The sequence below is a fragment of the Chelon labrosus genome (assembly GCF_963514085.1).
Source record: "Chelon labrosus genome assembly, chromosome: 16".
Classification (NCBI taxonomy): Eukaryota; Metazoa; Chordata; class Actinopteri; order Mugiliformes; family Mugilidae; genus Chelon; species Chelon labrosus.
This window is the reverse complement of record NC_140349.1, coordinates 20690533-20710254: the sequence shown is the minus strand read 5'-3', so window position 1 is coordinate 20710254 and position 19722 is coordinate 20690533. Positions and strand designations below refer to the sequence as shown.

At 43.2% G+C, this 19722-nt stretch overlaps 1 protein-coding gene across 1 annotated transcript in view; it reads right to left on the bottom strand.

Annotated features, from left to right (window-relative positions):
• Positions 1-19722, bottom strand: part of ptprua (protein tyrosine phosphatase receptor type Ua) — a 211022-nt gene that overhangs the window by 47118 nt on the left and 144182 nt on the right. The window contains exons 11-17 of the mRNA XM_084562776.1: positions 18671-18773; positions 16973-17252; positions 14257-14293; positions 4134-4272; positions 2203-2232; positions 1564-1724; positions 1053-1240 (exon numbers count right to left, since the gene is read on the bottom strand). Coding sequence (XP_084418902.1) covers positions 1053-1240; positions 1564-1724; positions 2203-2232; positions 4134-4272; positions 14257-14293; positions 16973-17252; positions 18671-18773 — 938 coding nt within the window. The remainder of the gene's footprint in view (positions 1-1052; positions 1241-1563; positions 1725-2202; positions 2233-4133; positions 4273-14256; positions 14294-16972; positions 17253-18670; positions 18774-19722) is intronic.

Sequence of the window (19722 nt, the reverse complement as noted above, 5' to 3'; positions counted from 1 at the left end):
CATGAAATTAGGACCAATCACAAAACCTGCAAACAGTTTTGTGATTGGTCCTAATTTCACAGGAAAGCGTTGGGGCGTGTCGCAACTTTGTCTCAATTGCTTTGTCTCGATTGCTCTGTGAACACGAACCAGCCCAAGGTTAAATTCAACACTGTAATGATATTGTATCGACTGCTCCCTGAATGGGAACAAAATATAGGTGTGAAAGCAGCCTAAAAAGACAGAAGACTGTAAAAAAAAAGTGGACGCCATGACAGCTCTTCAAAAGTGAAGCCAAAGCATGTTGAGCTCCCTCTGGTGGCTGGCTGCGGTATAGGCCATAAACTCCACCCCGTCCTTGGGCCAAATTAAAACAGTAAAGTTCCATCAAATACACTTCTGTCCGATGGTTTCTCCTATTTTAGGTAGTTAATATGTTGACGTACGTTTGAGAGTTTCTCTGAGAAATTTCATTTTAGTTTGTTTTTTGACTCTAAAAACTAAAAATAAGTACAGTGATGAATTTGAATAATGCAAGACGTGGATATATGTCGTCCATTTTTTTTACAGTCTATGCCTAAGATAATGTAATACAAGTATGTTACCTGGTTTTATTTTATGTGATGTTACAGTTATTATTTTTGAAACAGTGGCGCATGGCAAGGCCTGACCTACAGTATATGTTAAGAGAACAGTCGACTTTGACAAGAGCCAAATCATTATGGCCAGACGACTGGGTCGCTTGAGGGTGATCCTAACTGGCAGCTGCCCACTGGCTCGTTAACAGAGCACCCTCTGAGTGGACCTGAGCTGTTTTGAATGCAAACGGCCAGCAAACGATCATTGTCACCAGTCCATGCAAAAGCCTGCAGGGATCTCTGCAAGTTCTTCTACAGCACACTGGTATGATCAATTATTTATGGGGCCTTTATGTAGATATTAAAAGAGGAGGGCAACAAAACAATGTTTGAAGTATAACACGATTGTATGCTTGCAAAGAATTGCAAATGCCAAAAGTACCCCTAAGTACACTTGTTTATGTATGGTATAACTCTTTCTCTTTTTTTTTTTACCTCATACTCTTGTTTGAAGCCATATCCCTCAGCTGTCTTCATCTGGTTGATGTGCTGGAGGAGGTCGGCCACCCTCACAGCAGGGTGCAGCTGACCCGTGTGATACGGCGAACTCTTCCTGCGACAGTGGCGTTGGGGCGAGCCTCCCAGTAAACTGCTGGACTCGTTGACAGAGCTGCGCTGCTCGTCTGGGAACACGGATACATACAGTTCAAGGCCTACTGCTGTCACTGTGGACTCAGTGTGACACGGACTCTGCAGTTTTTTATTAACGTAAAAGAGTCCACAGGGCAGCTCAAGAGGGGGAGGAGGGGGGATCTGACTAGGACTACAGTATATTCAAACAGGCAAGAGACTTTCAGGGGACCTCTCTATTGAGAGCGTCTTATAGTGTGGCAGAACAGATTGGACACATTCTTGGAAGTACACATGGCTACAGGTCAAGAAGGAGGGAACTGCATTCTCTCTAGACACTTTCTCAAGAGCACCCATATGTTCCTGGCTGCCTTACTTCGAGCGTTGCAGCCGTGGGCATCCATGAAGGAGTGGGCCATCCTCTCATCCTGCTGGAGGGTGCTCTGCTCTGTCATGCTGCAGTCCAAGGAGCTCAGCTTCCGACTCTTCTCCTGCCTGTAGGACATGGCTGCCTTGTTTATGGCCACCTTCTTCCTACTGTAAAGGTGCAGGCAGAGAGGCGGGAGGACAGAGAGAGAGAGAGAGAGAGAGAGAGAGAGAAAGGCAGGGAGCAATTATAGACAGAGGACAGCACAGAAGGGGCAGAGTGAGAGAAAGATGGGCAAAGAGATAAGGAAGACAGGACAGGAGGGCGGGTGAGGAGATGAGAAATTGGACTGAGGAGGAAATATAAGGGCTGCAAGATTGAAACTGGACAAGGGGGAAAGTGAGATTTGGTGATAGCAAGAGTGTTGGGGGTGGTGGTAGTGGTGGTGGGGTGAGGGGAGAAGGAGGAGGAAGGAAGGAAGGAAGGAAAGAAGGAAGGGGGAGTCTCTACGCTACTGAAGGATGGGGTGGAGATAGCAATGCGGATTTCCACTCTAGTAATCCTGGTGCGACGAAGGGCAAGCAAGGGTAAAGATGGCAGCAGGGTGTCGGGGGGGGGGGGGGAGACATGGAGAAGAGAGTAACTTACGGGTAGTAAGGGTAAGAATAGAAGTCCCTTCTGATTAGCATGGAGGAGGAGGAGAGGAGAGAGACAGAGAGTGAGGAGAAAAAAAGAGAGGTGACTATGGTTTATCCAGATGGGCATCAGAAAGATAAATGAATGAACAGCGTGTTGGAATGCTCCAATCAAAGCACCGAAAATGAAGAGAGGGCTCACCACATAGGAGCGCTCAGCTCTGCACCGCTGAACATTTTAAAACTTTTTTTTTTTCCCGAGGCCAGTGTTGGATTTGCTGTACTCTCAGCCTGCTACAAGCTGCTTCTGCACTCCTCTATTAGCCGCTTAATGGCTCGTCATGTCAAACAGTGACGGTTTCAATGGATTTTTGTACGCACCACTGTGTGCACAAACACCAATCGGCGAATGAAAATACAGGGCGGCGAATGAATATAGGGTGGTACACGTCTCGGTGACATCTACATGAATGCCAGGTCCAAATGTCTCCCAGCAGAACATTGAATTGCCACAAGATGGTCAATGTTATTTACTTCACCTGTCAGTGGTTTTAATGTTGTGGCTGATTGGTGTATATATTCCGAATGCCAACTGTCTGCTCTTGATATCAACCTGCTACATCCTCACTGTATATTATACTGCATATTACATTCTATACAGTATGTGTTTAATACTGTTATGCACCCTAACATGCATATGTACATATATGTGTGTGTGTACATACTGTATACTGTATGTACATGAATGTGTAAATGTATGTATGTAACCAGCCAGACAGTTCCTAAGTCCCATTCTGTTGATGAGGGACATCTGTCTGAGACGCCATCAAAACCGAGGTTTATTATCTGGGTTAGTTTGAATCTTTAATGATCAATATCAATTTTGTGGAAGGATCAAACGCAAGCCAGCGGTTGTCCCAGGTTATTCTGCGTTGAGCGATGAATCATACGCAGGGTTACTCGCTCGTCCTCTCGCAGAAAAATAAGTATCCCGAAGTTTCAAGCTGGTGCAGAGCTGAGTTCTGGTGTGCAGAGTAAACATGCTCCATTTCTTAATTCTTAACGACATAGCCTGCTCCTGGAATATACCACTGAGCGACGGATCTGTGATTTTAATATTGATTATGCGGGACACATTAACATACAGCCCCTCTCGGCACAGGCAGCGAGAGGATATCTTGTGGGCAAATTATAAACATGTCTGCTCCCGCTGCCCCCATGTGGCTGCCTAGTTCCTATTGTGCTTGTTAGATTGGCCCAGTGAATCTTATCAGTCAACACCTTCTTCCACACATCCCCATTCATTCTCTCTCTATTCACTAAGAGAAAATTCCGTGGGGCAGTGAAGTCTACCCCCCTCCAAAAAAAAGAAATAGCAAAAAAAGCAAAAAACAACCTTCCTAACCAATTACTAGTCCATCCACTGGCACCTCACAGCTGCTCGCCTCATGTAATTGAGTGGGCAATGGAATAACATGCCCCTTGATGAAATATTTCACACTCAGATGAGTGTTCCGCCATCGCCCAGCGAGCAAAGGAAGAATACACTGCAGGTGCGATCGACGACAGAGGTAATTTGCAGGTGGAAGGCAGCCAGCGGACTCCAGTGCGAGCAGGCTGCATTTGAATGTGCTCACACAGACCTTGAAATTAAAAGATGAGATGAAACACAAAAGCTTGGCTGAGGTAGCGGTGGGAGAGTTTAGAATTAATGCTCTACCATTCCACTAACTCTGGTTGTAATTCACTCTCATTGCCAAATGCCTTCCTCAATAGACCCTAGCTGCCAAGTGGGATGGAGATAAATGTACTTCTTTGAATGGGCTACGCAGGAACAATAGGACTTAAGACCCCAAATGTTTGACTGTGTAAAGGTCCCAACCGTCTCACGTCAGCTGGCCAGCAGACACACGCTTTTCTTTTTTTTTTTTTTTCACCACTCACCCCTTCTTGACGATGATGACGATGGCCCCTAGCAGCAGAATGAGGACCACCAGGCCGCCGGCGCAGGCCCCCAGGATCAGACCCATGTCCTCGGCATGCTGGGATACCTCGAGGGCCCTCTTAGAGTCTTTACAGGCAGCTGCACATCATGCGGAGAGGTAATGATTCAGATTCAGAACGCTTTATCTGTCCCCTGAGGGCAATTTAAGGCACATGGGAGCACAGCATGACGTGGTAAACAAGATACTTGTCAAGAAACAGAAATAGAACAATACACAATATGTACCAGAGGAAACATGGCTGTATGAATAACTGAATAAAGTGATGAAGTGCAGACTCTTTTTTGAAAAGTAGGAGAAAGATGAAACAGTATATCTCGCATAGACACAACCAAGATGCTGCAGGAAATGATTTGATGACAATACATTGTTGACTTTAGCATGTTTACCATGAACAAGCAAAGCTGTTGCTAAGACGACTGGCAGCCTCTACTTGTCTTTATACTGTAGGCCTGCACTGGTGTCAATCTGCTAGATTTCTAATTTGATTTTTGGCACACAGAAAAGGGATTGAGACGGTCTATCGCTATAAACAGAGCCCAAATAGTGAGCTGTCTAACAATTCATTCGAGGGTTGAGAACACCTCTAAACCCAAAGTTAAACTCAGGATAAACTGAGGGTGAGGTCTCCTGAGATAGATTCTGTATGTACAGAGCTAGGTAGATACAGTATGTCTGCTTTGCACCACAAATTGGGTATAAATTACAAATAAATGAACAGATAAAACTTGTTTTTCACAAACAAAAAGAAAACAGTATTTTAACTGTACTGCAGAGGATTTTAATTAATATACATTAGATGCATTCCAGTGTGCTGAGTTAGGTCTGTGCTACCCTGATCTACATTTTCATGGTATCTAGCCAAACACATGCTACTCAAGACACGAGGGAAGATCTATGTCATTTATGTCATTCATAAAAACGGTGTCTTGAGGTTTTCAGGATCTAATAAAAGACTCGACTCCCCACCAAAAATTTAGAGCTGAAAAAGCGTCTTCAAGAAAACTCAGCCAGTTCAGTTTGCTCTATTTATTGGATGACTGAAAACGTTCATGGACATATCACCACGCACTGTGGGAAGCCTAGTGTGGGAGTGCGAGAGGGCACATATGAAACTTGCAGATTACAGGAACCGATTCAACCTAAGACATTCAAACCTTGAGACTGGAAGCAGCAGCATTTCATGGGTCATTAGAGTACAAACCATTGGAGAAAGAAAACAGGACAGAAGAGATTCCTTCAACTACAGATAAGTATCTTGGTCGTTCACAGACCCTAGTCATGTAAGTTTCAGGTGGTCAACACCCACACCCACCAGCCACCAGACATATTTAGAACGGAAGAGGATACTCTGACGGTGAATCCTCTACAAGAAATGTGAGTGACAATGGGTCGTTAGAGCACCCAAAGATGACAGGGTCCAACAGTCTCCTCAAAATACAGGTACACGGATCAGGCATAAAATTATGACCACCCTCCTAATATTGTGTAGGTCTCCCTTGTGCCTCCAAAAAAGTTGTGACTCATCAGAGAATGGACATGGGCCTTCTGAGGGTGTCCTGTGGTGTCTGGCAACAGAACGTTGTTAGTGGGGGCCTTTGGGTCCTATGGATTGAGGAGAGGGTCCTCTGTGGATCTTCCCACAGATACTTGATCAGTTTGGGATCTAGTGAATTTGGAGGCCAGGTCAACACCTTGTGCTGTTCTTCATGTTTTTTTTTTTAGTTGTTCCTAAACCATTATCTGTGTCAGGCTGCATCCTGCTGGGGATGGTTGCTGCCATCAAGGAGTGTCATTGCTATGGGGTGGGGGTGTCTGGTCTGGTCTAGGTGGGTAGTACATGTCCAGGTAACATCCACATGAATGCCAGGTCCAAAAGTTTTCCACCAGAACATTGGATTGTCACAAGATGGTCAATGTTATTACTTCTCCTGTCGGTGGTCATAATGTTTTGCCTGATCAGTATCTGGTCATTAACACTGACACATTGGCAATAGCCATGCATGCCTTTTCAAACCCCAACTCCATGGCAGTCTTTTAGAACTGAAGAAGATCCTTGGATGAGTCGCAAAACATCTTCAAGATACTCTACAAGTCCAGTTCAACATTTTTTGGATATACCACGACTTGGATGACTGAGCTCCTTCACAAACACACTCTACAACAAAGGACAATAATTAATATAATTTGCAATCGGTTGTAATTAAAACTGTCTGGTGTTGCAGATTATAACAGAGTTTCCTGCAGTAATCCTGGCACAGTTATTAAGTACTGCATAGACAGGACAAGGATCCAAACTCTGTGGCTCAAAAAAGCCAGGAAGGGAGTAAAGGATGTTAGAGGTCACCACTGACCCAGGGTGTTTCCAGCTAAAGTAGTAAGCAAGCTATTATCATGCAACAGCTGTGCTGAACTTAATCGGTGGAGGCTGCTGGAATAAAGAGCTCATCAGACAGTATCACGGAGGCCTCGGACACTGTTCCAATGCTCTTGCTATCGGCAACGTGAGCGTCTACAGCGGTGAGCAAAATATGTTTGGCTTGGGAGAGATGAAGCCCTGGTTAATCTCAGCGAGCTGATGCTGCTCTCACTCAGGCTGCTATTTCCTTCCTACCCATATGTCACAGTCGCAGTGCATTTCTGTCTGCACCGCCATCTGATCTAGTCAACAGCATGAAATCTCCCTCTCTATGAATCATCTGGGCTTCCCGTTGTGCTTTATCCAAAGGTGAAAAATTCTTATTAAATATGAATGAATCAAAGGAGTATTATTAGACATCTGACAACAAGCTCCGCATTAACATGCCGCCTCCCTGATGAGAAAACAAATAAGGCCGGGAATACAACAAGATTCAGAGAAATGCCATCATTTAAGCGGGCTGTCTCGGCGAGTCTGGCAGCACGACAGAATTGGACAGCGTCTCCGGATTTTAACAAAGCAAAAATGCTTCACGTTGACGCCACCGCCTATTTCTGAAAAGAGAGAAAAATGCTTTTACAGTGTGGCAGAATGCTGAGTTTGGCTTGATAAGCCGTGGATTGGTGGTGTATGTAGCTCCTGGCAGACAATACACCCTGGCAGACTTGCCGTAATCACACAAATCATGCTGGGTGACTCATACTGTCTTTAGAGCCATATTTAGAAATTGGCTATCCTCGTAAATTTCATTGCACCCAAAAATCCAGCAGTGGTAATCTGCAGTAAATCGAGAGATGTGCGGTTAAGATAGTGGGAGGCGTGTTTCAACCAAATTTGCAATTTTCTTGTGTTGATTTGCAATTTAGCGGGCATTGTAAAGATAATAATACTGATCTGGAAAAGCACAAATAAATACAGGCTCTGAAGAATCCTGGAAGAAAATGTACTATGCAGCGTAGAGTAGAATTCCCCTGCACTTACTCCATTTTATTCTGCTAGGAGTCTCTCTTTGTAAAAGAAACACTATTCTCCTTCACTAATAATTCACTCACTTCTACTTAGCTGTATTTTTCATCAAAGTTAAGATATAGTCAAGAAAAAAGAATTCTCCATAGCTTCATTTTATTTGTCTGAAAGAACATAAATGGAAAAATCATAAATAACGTGCAGAAACATAGCCCAATAAAGGCCTGGTGAGGGATTGGAACAACCTCTATTTTTGGTTTACGTAAGTTCCTTTAAAAAGAAACTTTCAAGGTGCAGCTATGATGATCTCAGGATCCTTTCCATTGTAGAGAAAAAAATAAAACCTCCACCTCAACATCAAGACAAGTGAAGTGCACTCTCCGGGAGGTAGGCGTATCATTATCCAAGAGTACCGCAGAAAGAAGGCAGAGTGCACCAGGTGCAAAAAAACTCATAAATGTCAAGAATAGAAAGATTGGACATGTAAGTCCAGGGAAAAAGTTAGGGAAGTTATGGAACAGTGGTCTTGAAGATGAAGCTGAGATCAACCTGTACCACAATGACAGGAAGACAAAGCTCTTGGGACGGCTCATGATGTGAAGAACACAATGTCACCTCCTGTAAAACACCGTGGAGGCAGTTTGATGCCAGCCTGGTGTAGCCAGACCCAATTTCTGTCAGAACACGAGTCTGGTAACACTCCATTGGGATTTCATTATGGAAATGCACTATGCAGAAAGGCGTATGTCTACGTCACTGCCACTCTTCTGTCATCACTAAATATAGCCCGCCCTATCGATTTGATTGACAAATCTTTGTTGGGGAATAATCAGTCTCCAACGGAGCAGTCCCAGACCAGTTTTCCATTACAAGCAATTTGTAGGCGTGGAAGTTTGTCCAGCTTGCAAGCCAGTGAGATGCATGACCGTGCATGGCTTCCAGTGGGAATGGATCACGAGTGTTTATTGATGATGTGACAAGAAGACAGAAGGAGCCGGATGAATTCTGAAGTGTAAACGTCAAAGGATGCAAGGGTTTTCCAATCACACTGGACATCCTGAAAAAAGGGGACGGTCGATAGGAATGGCCGAAATATCTAAACCTCTTTGGTCCAAGTCCTTCAATAAAAGCTGAAAGTTGGCGCTTTAACCCTGTGTTAATTAGACAACTGTGACTTCAACATGCTTTGGTAAACGGCTAATAGAACAAAAAGTGTGTTTGTGTGCAAAAATATAGATTGTACTTTAAGTTTAGGGGCCGTTTCCAAGCATTCCTCTGCCATTTATCAGGCAAGATGCAACCTATTATTTTAGTTACAAAGGAAAGAAGACGCAAGTACACGTGGCACAAATTCTCAATATAACATATAATATAAGCTACCCTGCAGGAACATATTCTCCAGTCTGCTGCATAGAAGTTCTTGCCCTTTAAATTTTCGTAGGTGACAGTGGAGAGAGACAGGAAGTGATGGGCCGTGAGAGAGGCGATACGACGTGCCACTGCAGTAGGAACTGTAGCCTGTAGTTTATGGGGCGCCTGCTCGAGCAGGGATTAAATCTAGGAATAAATCCCTCTGTTCAAGCCACTTCCTGTCACGGAAGTGAACATTTCATCATCAAGGACATGTCATCTCCTTGCATTCGGTTTACAGTTCGTCAGTCGCAACACGGTAAATTGGGACATTACCTGTGCTATACTGACTCATTTATGATCTACGTCTCCGCAGCACTAATCCCATCAGCGCAAAACGAGTCATGTCACGCCACTTCACCGACCTGTTGATCTCCGGTTCTGGTTGAAACAGAAATACTGTTCTCATTCACTAATTAATTCCACTTGCCATTTTCTTTATTTGTTTACTGGCTACGAATCCGAACACTTTGTCATTCGACATTGTTTGGTGTTGAGGTGCTGATGTCCAGTGTGCACAAATTCAAACCTGTTCATATTAAAGTTAGTTTAAAAAATATCTATTACGATTTGGCATTGTGTGTGTTTCTGCAACGGTACTGCTGTCATTTCTAGTTTGACATTTATTTAATCAGCGTTAGCTAAAAGCCAGTACCCTTTGAGCCTCCTGAACGCTTAACTGTACATCAACACGAAAGAGAGTGGCAAAGCAGAATCAGCTGCTGCCAATTTGGGAATACATTTCTGTCAAGGAGATAGATTCAGAGAGGAAATGAAAGAGCAGCTGGCATCAAAAGTATCTCCACACAGATTGAATAAATCGCAGCGTAGAACCAATCGCAGCGTAGAGCCAATCGCAGCGAATACAAATTCAAACCTCAGAGCAGCAGCAATGATGAGAAAGTCATAGCTACGCTGTTAGACCGAGTGTTTCGGGGAATGTACACAACGCGGAACCTGTCGAGACGCGGAAGACGTGCTGAAGTTGCATCACCGCTAAATTAAAAAGGGGGCAGATCAGAAAGCACAGAGACGTGTCACCAAAATATAACGGTTTCAAATAAAAGGTCTCTGCATATCTGTGGAAAATAAAGTATAAATAAACTATTTGAAAATATATGCTACGACGCGATTCCATTCAGCTGTCAAACTGATTTTAAGCCCAAATTTCAAACGCTGCAAAAGCTAAATATGAATTTGACGCTTTTCTATCGGCTGGGCTGACTTGAATGAAAAACCTCCTCCTCTCGAAGCAGAATGAGGAATCTTTCAAGAAGATTTGATTTGAAATGTTGTCATTGTTCTTTCGTGTCAGCTAACGTTGGCCATGTGTCATTGGAGGATAAAACAAAACAAAGGAAAGTGCCCGGGTGTCACGAAGAAGAAGAAAAAACACACAACAAAATAAAAAAAGAACCTCTCGCCCACCACTTTGGTGGCATGGCCAGGCGCTCTGCACAACACAGCTGGCAGCATCTGTGTGTGGGAAGCTGGTGAGAGGGAATGAGGAACAGCCAGGAATGGTCTTAACGGGACCTCTGTGCCACCTCTGAGAGAACTGGAGTAACATCAGCATGTCCTCTGGGCCCCGTCTACCACATCCCTATATGCACGACTACAGTAAAAATGGCTCCTATAAATATGCCCGCAACCCACCTCCGTGCAGGAAGGCGGAATTCTTTGATCTCATCGCACTTCACATATGAAAGAGTTCAGGGAGAGGAATCCAATTTATCTGCCACCTTTCTGTAGGGCACTACAAACTTAGGGCATAATTCAGCAGGGAAGAAGGATGGAAAAACTCCATTTCACCCTCTGCCTCTTTCTCCTTCCCCTATTGTTTGAACTGAGAGCCTTCTATCAGCATCTGTCTCTCAAGCAAACACTCCAGGTCGCTTCCTCGCTCAGGGAGGAGGAGGAGAAAAAAAAAAAAAAAAGAGAAAGGAAAAGAAACATTGCCGCATTGTGGATTTCAAAGCCGTCACAACCCAAGAGGGGTTTGCCAAAATGTCAGTGTCAGTGATTCAAGAGGAACAGAGTGAGAACAGAGATGCATGTTTGCTTTCACCTTTCCTCCGGTCCCTCTGTCGGAGGGGAGATTGGCACGGGAGCTTCCTCCCCGCAGCACCCAAAACAACACTAAGTCCGTGTCAAATCCTCTAAGCAGAAGCCTGATCCAGGATAACTGTCGAAGCCTCTGACATGCACCCTCCACCACATAGATGAAACCACTGGAACCAGGAAGGAAAAAAAAAAAAAAAAACAGTCCTGCAGTCGGGATGATTACCCAGAGATTCGCGTTGACTCATGCAACAATCTGTTAGCAAGGAAAAGACAACTGGTGGATTCTGACTCAGCCCAACGCTGCTGCTGCTGCTGCTGCTGTTCCTGTAGCATTTTCACAATCCCAGCTCTTCATAACCTGCTTCTTGTGTTCATGCTCTCATTACAATAGGTAATGATAACATTTATTCAGCAGCCTAATTGCTGGGACACGGTGGATAGAACAAGACACAAAGTTTCACAAAGGAGTCCATGGGGCTGCCGCATCAGCAGAGAGACATTAAACAAGCCCCCAACACAACCTTATTATCTCAACTGCTCGTTACAGTCATTACGGGCCATTACGGTCTTCCAGTCCATGTCACAAGCAAATACATGAGAGTATTTCAGCCTCAAAGCAGCTCTTAAGTTTGTTTGTCACATGTCATTCTGAGCAGTAATTTGACAGCAACAAGTATATAAAAAAAAAATATAAAAAACTCCATATATGCAGTATTTTTATATATTTGTCTGTTGCCCATATAAGCACTTGAGTATGTACTTGGTTAAAGTCCACCACTTCAAATTTGAGTAGCAGCAAGACAGAAAGGAAAGGTCTACAGGACAGTGGTGAGACCAGCGATGTCGGTTGTATGGTTTAGATGGTAGTGGCTTTGAGGAAAAGACAGTGGGAAAAGCTGGGGGTAGCAGAGCTGAAGATGCTGTGGTTGTCTCTGGGCGTGACCAGGATGGATAAGATCAGGAACGAGTACATTAGAGGGACAGCTGAGATAAAGTTAGAGAGGCCAGGTTGAGTTGGTCCAGATAGTGAATATATCGGTGGAAGGATGCTGAGGTTAGAGAAGACCAAAGAGGAGGTTTATGGACGTAGCGAAGGAGGACATGAAGGTAGATGGTGTGAGGGAAGAGGATACAGAGGATAGGGCGAGATGGATGCAGATGACTCGCTGTGGCCACCCCTGAAGGGAACAGCCAAAAGGAAATACAGGAATACAGATCCTCTGACCACTGAGGACAGCAAATACGCCATGAGTGGCTACTACCAAAAGGCAGCAGAAGACCAAAAAGTCATTAAAGAATTTACAAAACAGACAAACGAGTAGCTGTCTGAGAATATTCATTACATCATGCTGTTTTAATAAAAGTGACTCAAGAAGACGTCCAAGGCAGTAATGCTGAACTCAACTGAATGTTGACTTTAACTTATATAACCTGTCCAGTATATGCCACTCTCACTTCTATATGCTAAGGAAAGTGACAATGCAGAAACATTGACATAGCTGGAAAACAGCTGCCACAGCAGGACTATAGACAGCTAAAAGCCTGGGTATCACCTCTGTACTGCCGTTCCACTGGCTCCCCAATCTGAACACGATCCCTCACTGACAGCTTCTCTCATCAGATTTATTCCGCACTGTACAAGGCGTTCGCCACAGTGAGTAGTTTGATATTTAAAGTTTCAAATTTGTGACCTTAACAAAGTTTAATAGCAAATAATTCGCCAGCGAGAAAAGGCACGTCCTGAGATAGCGTACTGTAAATGTATGCCAACCAGACTTGGTTTCTCCTACGGTATAATGCGCTTTCTGAAATGTCACAGTTTTATCCCGCTGTTATTATTCCTCTGTCTGCATTAGCATTAGTGAAGTTGGTGATATTTAACCCAAACTGTGTTCATATAAAGTCAAAAAAAATAAATAAATAGAAATGCTCAATGCAGTTCAGTATATAGTTTTTAAATATTATATAATATATATAATGAAATATGTACTACATATATTTTTTAAGACTAAAACTAGACACGGTAGATGTTATGCAGTAAGTGAAGTCTGAAGCTCTTGTATGAAAAGACATATCTAAGTTATTAGAGTTCATTCACTGGAATCATGAATGTCTGTACACAATGCCATGGCAATACTTTTAAATCTGGACCGGCAGTAAGTTTGATGGTATTTGTTCACACAACAGAAAATTGAAAACTTACCAGATGGTGGCACTAGCTGAAAAGTTAATGTTATGACTGGGAGTCAATGGTGTGTGTTATCTGCCTGTTTAGTACCCTACTCCTACCCCTGCAAGGGTTGCCGTTTTGTTCTTGTAGTTTTTCAGCTCCCTGTGGGCTGGGCAGTGATTGGAAGAGAGTCCATGAAGTCCAGTTTAAAAGCTGAACTACCGTGGGCCTACACCTGAGCTTCTTTCCCAGAAATGTCTTTTTAAAATGTTAAATTGCAGTCTAGCCAAGTAGGGGTGAGAAGCCAGTTCTGTTTCTTCAGGTTTTCTCTTGTTCTTGGTTAGAAAGCCTGTATTTTATTTTTGACTTGTTTGTTTTTGGCCACGCTCGTCCTGAAGCTTAATATAATGTCAAATACATATAGTTCTGGACAGCAAGTTCATTAAGCACTGCTTTTTCTTGGGAGCAGGAAAAAAAGCAGGTGGTGGTGGTGGTGAGCGTATGGGGTGGGGGTAACACGAAGGGATGACCAAATGGCTTACAATTTCTCCTAAAGAGGACGTAAACATCCGTGACGAATGTCTCAACAATTCAGTGAAAACGACAGGAATAAATCTCACAATGGCTCTGAAGTCATTAGAGTTCATTATCTGGGAGGCACAAATGTCTGTAAAAAAAAATGTGACGGGCCAATCTGTGCAGTAGATGTTATAGAGAAAGTGAAAAGTCTGAGGCTTTGGAGGAAAGACAGTGGATATTCAAAGTTACTAGGGTTCAACCACTGGGGATCAAGAATGTCTGTAAAAAAAAAAAAAAAAAGACCATATTTTCTTATTATGTGCTGTAAATCCTATAAATGCTATGTGCCATGAAGCACTCCAGCAATCCAATAAGCTAGATTGCACTGTAAAAATGTGCCAGAAGACAGCCTTCGTGATAGCTCTATTTAAGATCCGCTAAACTAAATCATTAATCTGATAATGTGATGTGAAAATGTCCCATGCAGCACCTTCAAGATTGAGAAGCAACTCTTACCTTTGCGAGCGATCCGAATGCAGTTAATTCTAGTCTCCTGTGGATGAAAGAAAAGGCGGAGTCAATTAGTTTGTCTCAATTAGGTTGAAAAACACTTAATTATGATTCATTCTGTCAAAATCCACAACCTTGTCTAAAACCTGCCACACAGGGGACCAGACCTTGCCCCGACCTTTGCTACAAGGAGGAAATAATTGAAAGTTCCAAGCAGGTGACATTTCCTTGTGATGTAAGAAACCCCCGCTCCCCCTCGCCACGTGGGGGCCCCTCGCCCGGGCCCGCTGATTGGCTCCGTCTCACCCCCAAAACAGCCACCTCTATCCCGGAGATGGAGGGGCATGTTCCCAAATTATGATTTAAGGAAGTTAAATCAGCCTTTATGGGCAATTATGCTAATCTGCGCTCTGAGATTGGAGTCTAAAACCTTTCACCTACGACGGTTGCCAAATTACCTTTTTTAATTGGAAATCTGTTTCAAGTGGATTCTCATCTCCTCTCATCTCTTACAGTGACAGACAAGTCATATTTACTCCCACCCAGGGGTTATTAAAGCAGCGGGAAGTAGTATGTCATGTGTCATCCTGTCCTCTGTCAAGGTGGGCTTTTGGCCTTTTGGAACTGAAACTTCAATCCTTATCAGAGTGGCAATTTAATGCAAGTGAGCTTCCAATCTTGTTAGGGAGAGGGATATACACTATTTTGAATAGTCCCCATCCTTCAAGTGGATATTCAATTTGATCGAATTTGATTTCAGGACTGGATCATCTTATCAAATCTGAATCCTTTCTAATCCCCTACAGAATCCACTTAGGTTCAGACTTCCAAATAAAATAAGTTAGAAATAACAAAAAGCCTAAGATTACATTTAGATCTAGTCAACTTTTGTTGCCTTGGCATTCTTAATCCCACAGCTTCAACTGTTAGGTTAAGAAATCTTAACAATCTTAATCTTTAAAGCATAAAAATAAATGAATAAAAAAAGATGAGCAGCACAAAATATTATATATAAGTATGTAAACCTTAGCATTCAAATTGAAATAGCTGCTTTCAAATGTAATATATTCCCATTACATTCAAATATCAATATGACATAAATTGGAATTTAAAGCAGCATTAGGGTTGTTTTGACCTCTAGGGGGAGCAAAACATACTGACAGACAACAGGAGGATCAGTACTCTCCATTATTATTAGCATCCATTGGAGAGCTGGCCACCATGTTTGATCTCTTGAGCTACTTAATATGCCATTGTTTTCACTGAGAAAATGGTGATTTCACTGGCTATAAAAGAAAGTTTGTACAAAAAGGACAAGAAAATCTATATGTATTTTTTATAAAGCCTGATAGCCTATCAAAGTTGGGCATTCTGCCAACCTTTGAATCAAAGATAAGATCCCATCCAAACCCATTAAAATACCAGTGTATGACTAATATATGTGACATCTAATCCCAGATAATGGTTGATAATACATGTCGACAAAGGGTTAACAGGGGAAATTAAATTATACTAGCATGTTGTTATTTTCGTCTCTCGTGGTGGATATTTTAGCTGAAATCAAAATTTTCTAAAAAGCCCAAAAGAAAGTGGCTTCTACAAACATGACAGAGAATACGAACACTTGGAAAAAGTGTGTGTTTGTTTCCTAGCTTGTGTGTTTCACAAGAAACTCTCAGCACCAATCATGCATCTTTCAAGCCCCACTGAAGTCATACAGTATCTGCCAAAGCAATTACTGTTTCAATTCAGTGGCAGCTCGTGGTCCACAGTAAGCCTTGTACATCTAATTTATCCAGGGTAATTGTCAAAATAATTAGTTTTTTTCCCCCCTGCCTTCTCTCTGACTAGCCCATCTCTTCTGAAAACACAACTATAGTTTAGAAAATAGATTGGAGATGAAAATGTTTGCAAGGACAAAAAAAATCATCAACATAAACAATCGTTTTCAGTTTGTTGTTTTGGTGGATTTCTCTCTCCGTGCTGCTGTGCTAACAGAGCTTCGGTTCGTCCATGGGGAAAGCTCACCATTAGTTTCAGATTAAAGGAAAGAGGTGTCTGACCTGGACTGACCGATTCCCCTAAGGATTCAGGTACCAGGAATACATGAGCTCCACACTGAGGCCTATTGATTTAAACAGCACTTAGCTTCACTATTTCCGTACACACAAACCTGCACGTTCCTTATTCACGCTTCGGTGACTTTTACAATTGCTCAAGGAGTTCCTTTTTTTCTGACGTTTTTAAGCCTGGAAGGAAGGCAGCGTTTGATTTTTTTTCCCAAAGAGAAACTATTCTCAAAGTGTTTAAAGAGCTTTAATATGGGGCCATCTGACAAATGGATGATTGGGAAAACTGCCCAAGTACAAAGTGTGTTCTGCAAGTAATTATCATCCAAAAGATTTATTTGGCCACTTATTTGCCCACTTTGCTCGTGTGAGGTTTTTGAGAAATGCTTGTTTGCCTATTTTGTTTCACGAAGCAATTATGCAACTTTAATAAGTCCAAGATGGGAACCAAACAAGTCATATAAAAACAAGCATTATGCATATCACCCCATCTGGTTAAAAAAATATAAAATAAACTAATGTAGAGGACTGCTTATGCTCCTGAAGCAAAGTGAGGCACACTCTGCCTTCTGACTTTGCTGACTAAAACATAAACACAAGGGCGACTGAACACCAGCATCAAATGCCTCGACAGGCTCTTTAATGGTACCTACCCCTCGGAAGTTGCTAGTGGCCTGGAAGTAGATGAGGTAGTTCTTGGTGGGGTCTAAAGGACTGTTCCAGTAGCCGTTGTAGGTGTGGTTGTCGCCCACGGTGAAAGGCGTGGCCTCTGGCAGACTGCTCGGGGCCAGCTCAGCTGTGTAGTAATGCGGGGCCCCCTTGGCCTGGGCCTCGTTGTGCGAGTTCGGAGTGGGGAAACAGTCCACGGTGCCGAGCTCCCTCCTCCTCACCTTACGGGACCCATCCTCTTCCACCACCACCACCTGGTAGGCGCTGAGAGAGGACATTGCGGGGCTTAGGAATGCTAATTAAACTACTCCCACTTGAAAGTTAAACTTCAACAAGCAATGGATCGCTGTGCTTAACAATTAAATGTTAAGCACAGCGGTGGAGATTGAGGTGAAGTCGGACAAGAAACCCAAGGTTGATAATCATCCCTATTGCCAGATATGGTGGGTGAAAGGTGAAGCAGAAAGTCAGCCATCAAAATGGACAGTTACCAGACTCATATTCAGATAGGTATTGTGTCTGGCTACGCGGCTAGATAGTTGATTCAGAATTATATAAGACATCGTCGGGCCTTAACTAACAGCTGCTGAGGCTAATTCAATTATCGGTTCCTGAACTCAAATCAGAATGGTATTATTATATCAAGAGAACCATAAAGGCTTCAATATTCAAGTCCAGTGATGTTGTATTTGGCAGAAGCCCTTCACACATCACATTACAAGCTACAGTTCTTTTTGCATTGTTATGTTTGATCCAAAAAAGTTCCGTCAAGGATCAATTTTTCTCAAAGCCCGGCACTTTCTATTTTTCTCAAAGCCTGAGGTTTGGCCGAAATTGGAGAGCGACACTCGTTCCACTGACATGGCTGCCAACCAGTCACCAAATCAATGGTTGACATTCTGAAGCTGCCTGATGCCGTGAGTCTGGTTCGAGGGTAGAAGGATAGAATAATGGAGTCATTTTTTTTATGTTGTGCTATCGTGAAATTCAATTGTGTATAACTATTAAAGCTGACTACAGGAGGAGAAATGTTTAGGTGATTTGAGACAATTTAGGGTGGCTGTGGCCCAGATTGCAGAGCGGGTCGTGCACAAACACAAGGTTTGCATTAAGATCTGGTTCCTATACATATTGAAGTGTCTTTGAGCAAGACATTATTCGATGTTCCCAGTGACCTGGAATTTAAAGCAGCATTAGGGTTGTTTTGGCCACTAGGGGGAGCAAAACATACTGACAGACAACAGGAGGTTCAGGGAAACATTCCTTTGTAGCATCCATTGGAGATCTGGCCACCATGTTTGATCTCTTGAGCTGCTAAATATGCCATTGTTTTCACGGCCTTCACCCGTTGGTGTGTGTGTGTGTGTGTGTGTGTGTGTGTGTGTGTGAATGAGAAAAAAACTGTAAACTGCTTTGAGTACCACAAAATGTAGAAAAGTGCAACTACAAGTGCACGCCATTTACCATTTAATAGATTCTTTGCAAAACCATCCCATTCCTGTAAAGACCCATTTAAGTATGATTAGTGTAACTACAACAGCTCTGTGGTTTATTTTGCTTAAAATGGTGTCTGCTGTGCCGCAAGAACTATTTCCTCCTATTTGGCTGCGGCTATAAATATCGCAGCTCGCAAGAGCACAAAATGAACGCCGGCGTAGGAGTGAGGTGTGTATTAGTTGTACCTGACAGGAGCCCCTCTCCCCAGGGCAGGACGCAGCAGCACGGTGATGGTGCTCTCCGACTCGCTCAGCGGAGAGGGGACGTCTTCGTAGTCAAACACCGGGGCTGGGAACGGAAATGAGGAAGAGAAAGAAAAGTTGAGACAGAGTCAAGAAAATAAAAATATACAGATACAGTAGAAGAAAACAAGAATGACTTTAGTATTCATTTGAGGTTTTCATTTCCTGGGGTAGATCAGTTATGTTTTCTTTAGATTTGAGAGTTCAAACAGACATGTAGCTGCACTTCTGCCTGGATATTCTAGTTTTTTTTTCACCGCTGCATGAAAAGAGAGAGTGTGCTTCCTTAATTCATTACCCGCATATATCCCCAGTGTACTACTGTGTGGAGGCCTCCCACACAGTGTCATTGACTGATGATGACTAGAAACAGCAGCCAGCTACAGAGAAAACAAGAGGCTCTTATAATATAATTAGGACAGATCTCAGGGCTGCACAACCTCAGCAAAGCTCTGGGGACAATGGGGTTGAGTGTTCCCATCTCTGTTTACTACAGGGAGTGAATTAACTGGAGTACGTAGTGAAGCAAATGGCTATCCTGGTACAACAGATAAGCTGAAACAAAAAGCATCTATAATGGAGGAGGAAAATGTTTCTGCATCTGAGGCGGGACATTAGCGCTCGCCATAAAAACCTGCTTGTGTAACCTGTAATCCGAAAAACACGCGCACTTGCACCGGGATACAAACAGCTGAGGTCCGCGTTATACATTAGAGCACTGAGGAGCCAGTGCATGGAGAGTGGTTAAAGCCAATGAATTATGAAGAGACTGATAGCACCGCATTATATTTTCCCAGTTTCAACCTATTTGGAACAGGAATCAGCTGCCCGCAGAGCTTTGCTGACAGCATGGCTAGGAGAGAGCGCGCGATGCTGTAGGTTGAACGGTATACCTTGACAGCTGTGAGCACACGTCAGCTTCTAAGCAAGATGGAAAATGAACAGGTGGAAGGAGAAATGCAGAACAGGCTGCATTACTTAAAGCGTGGGCTCAA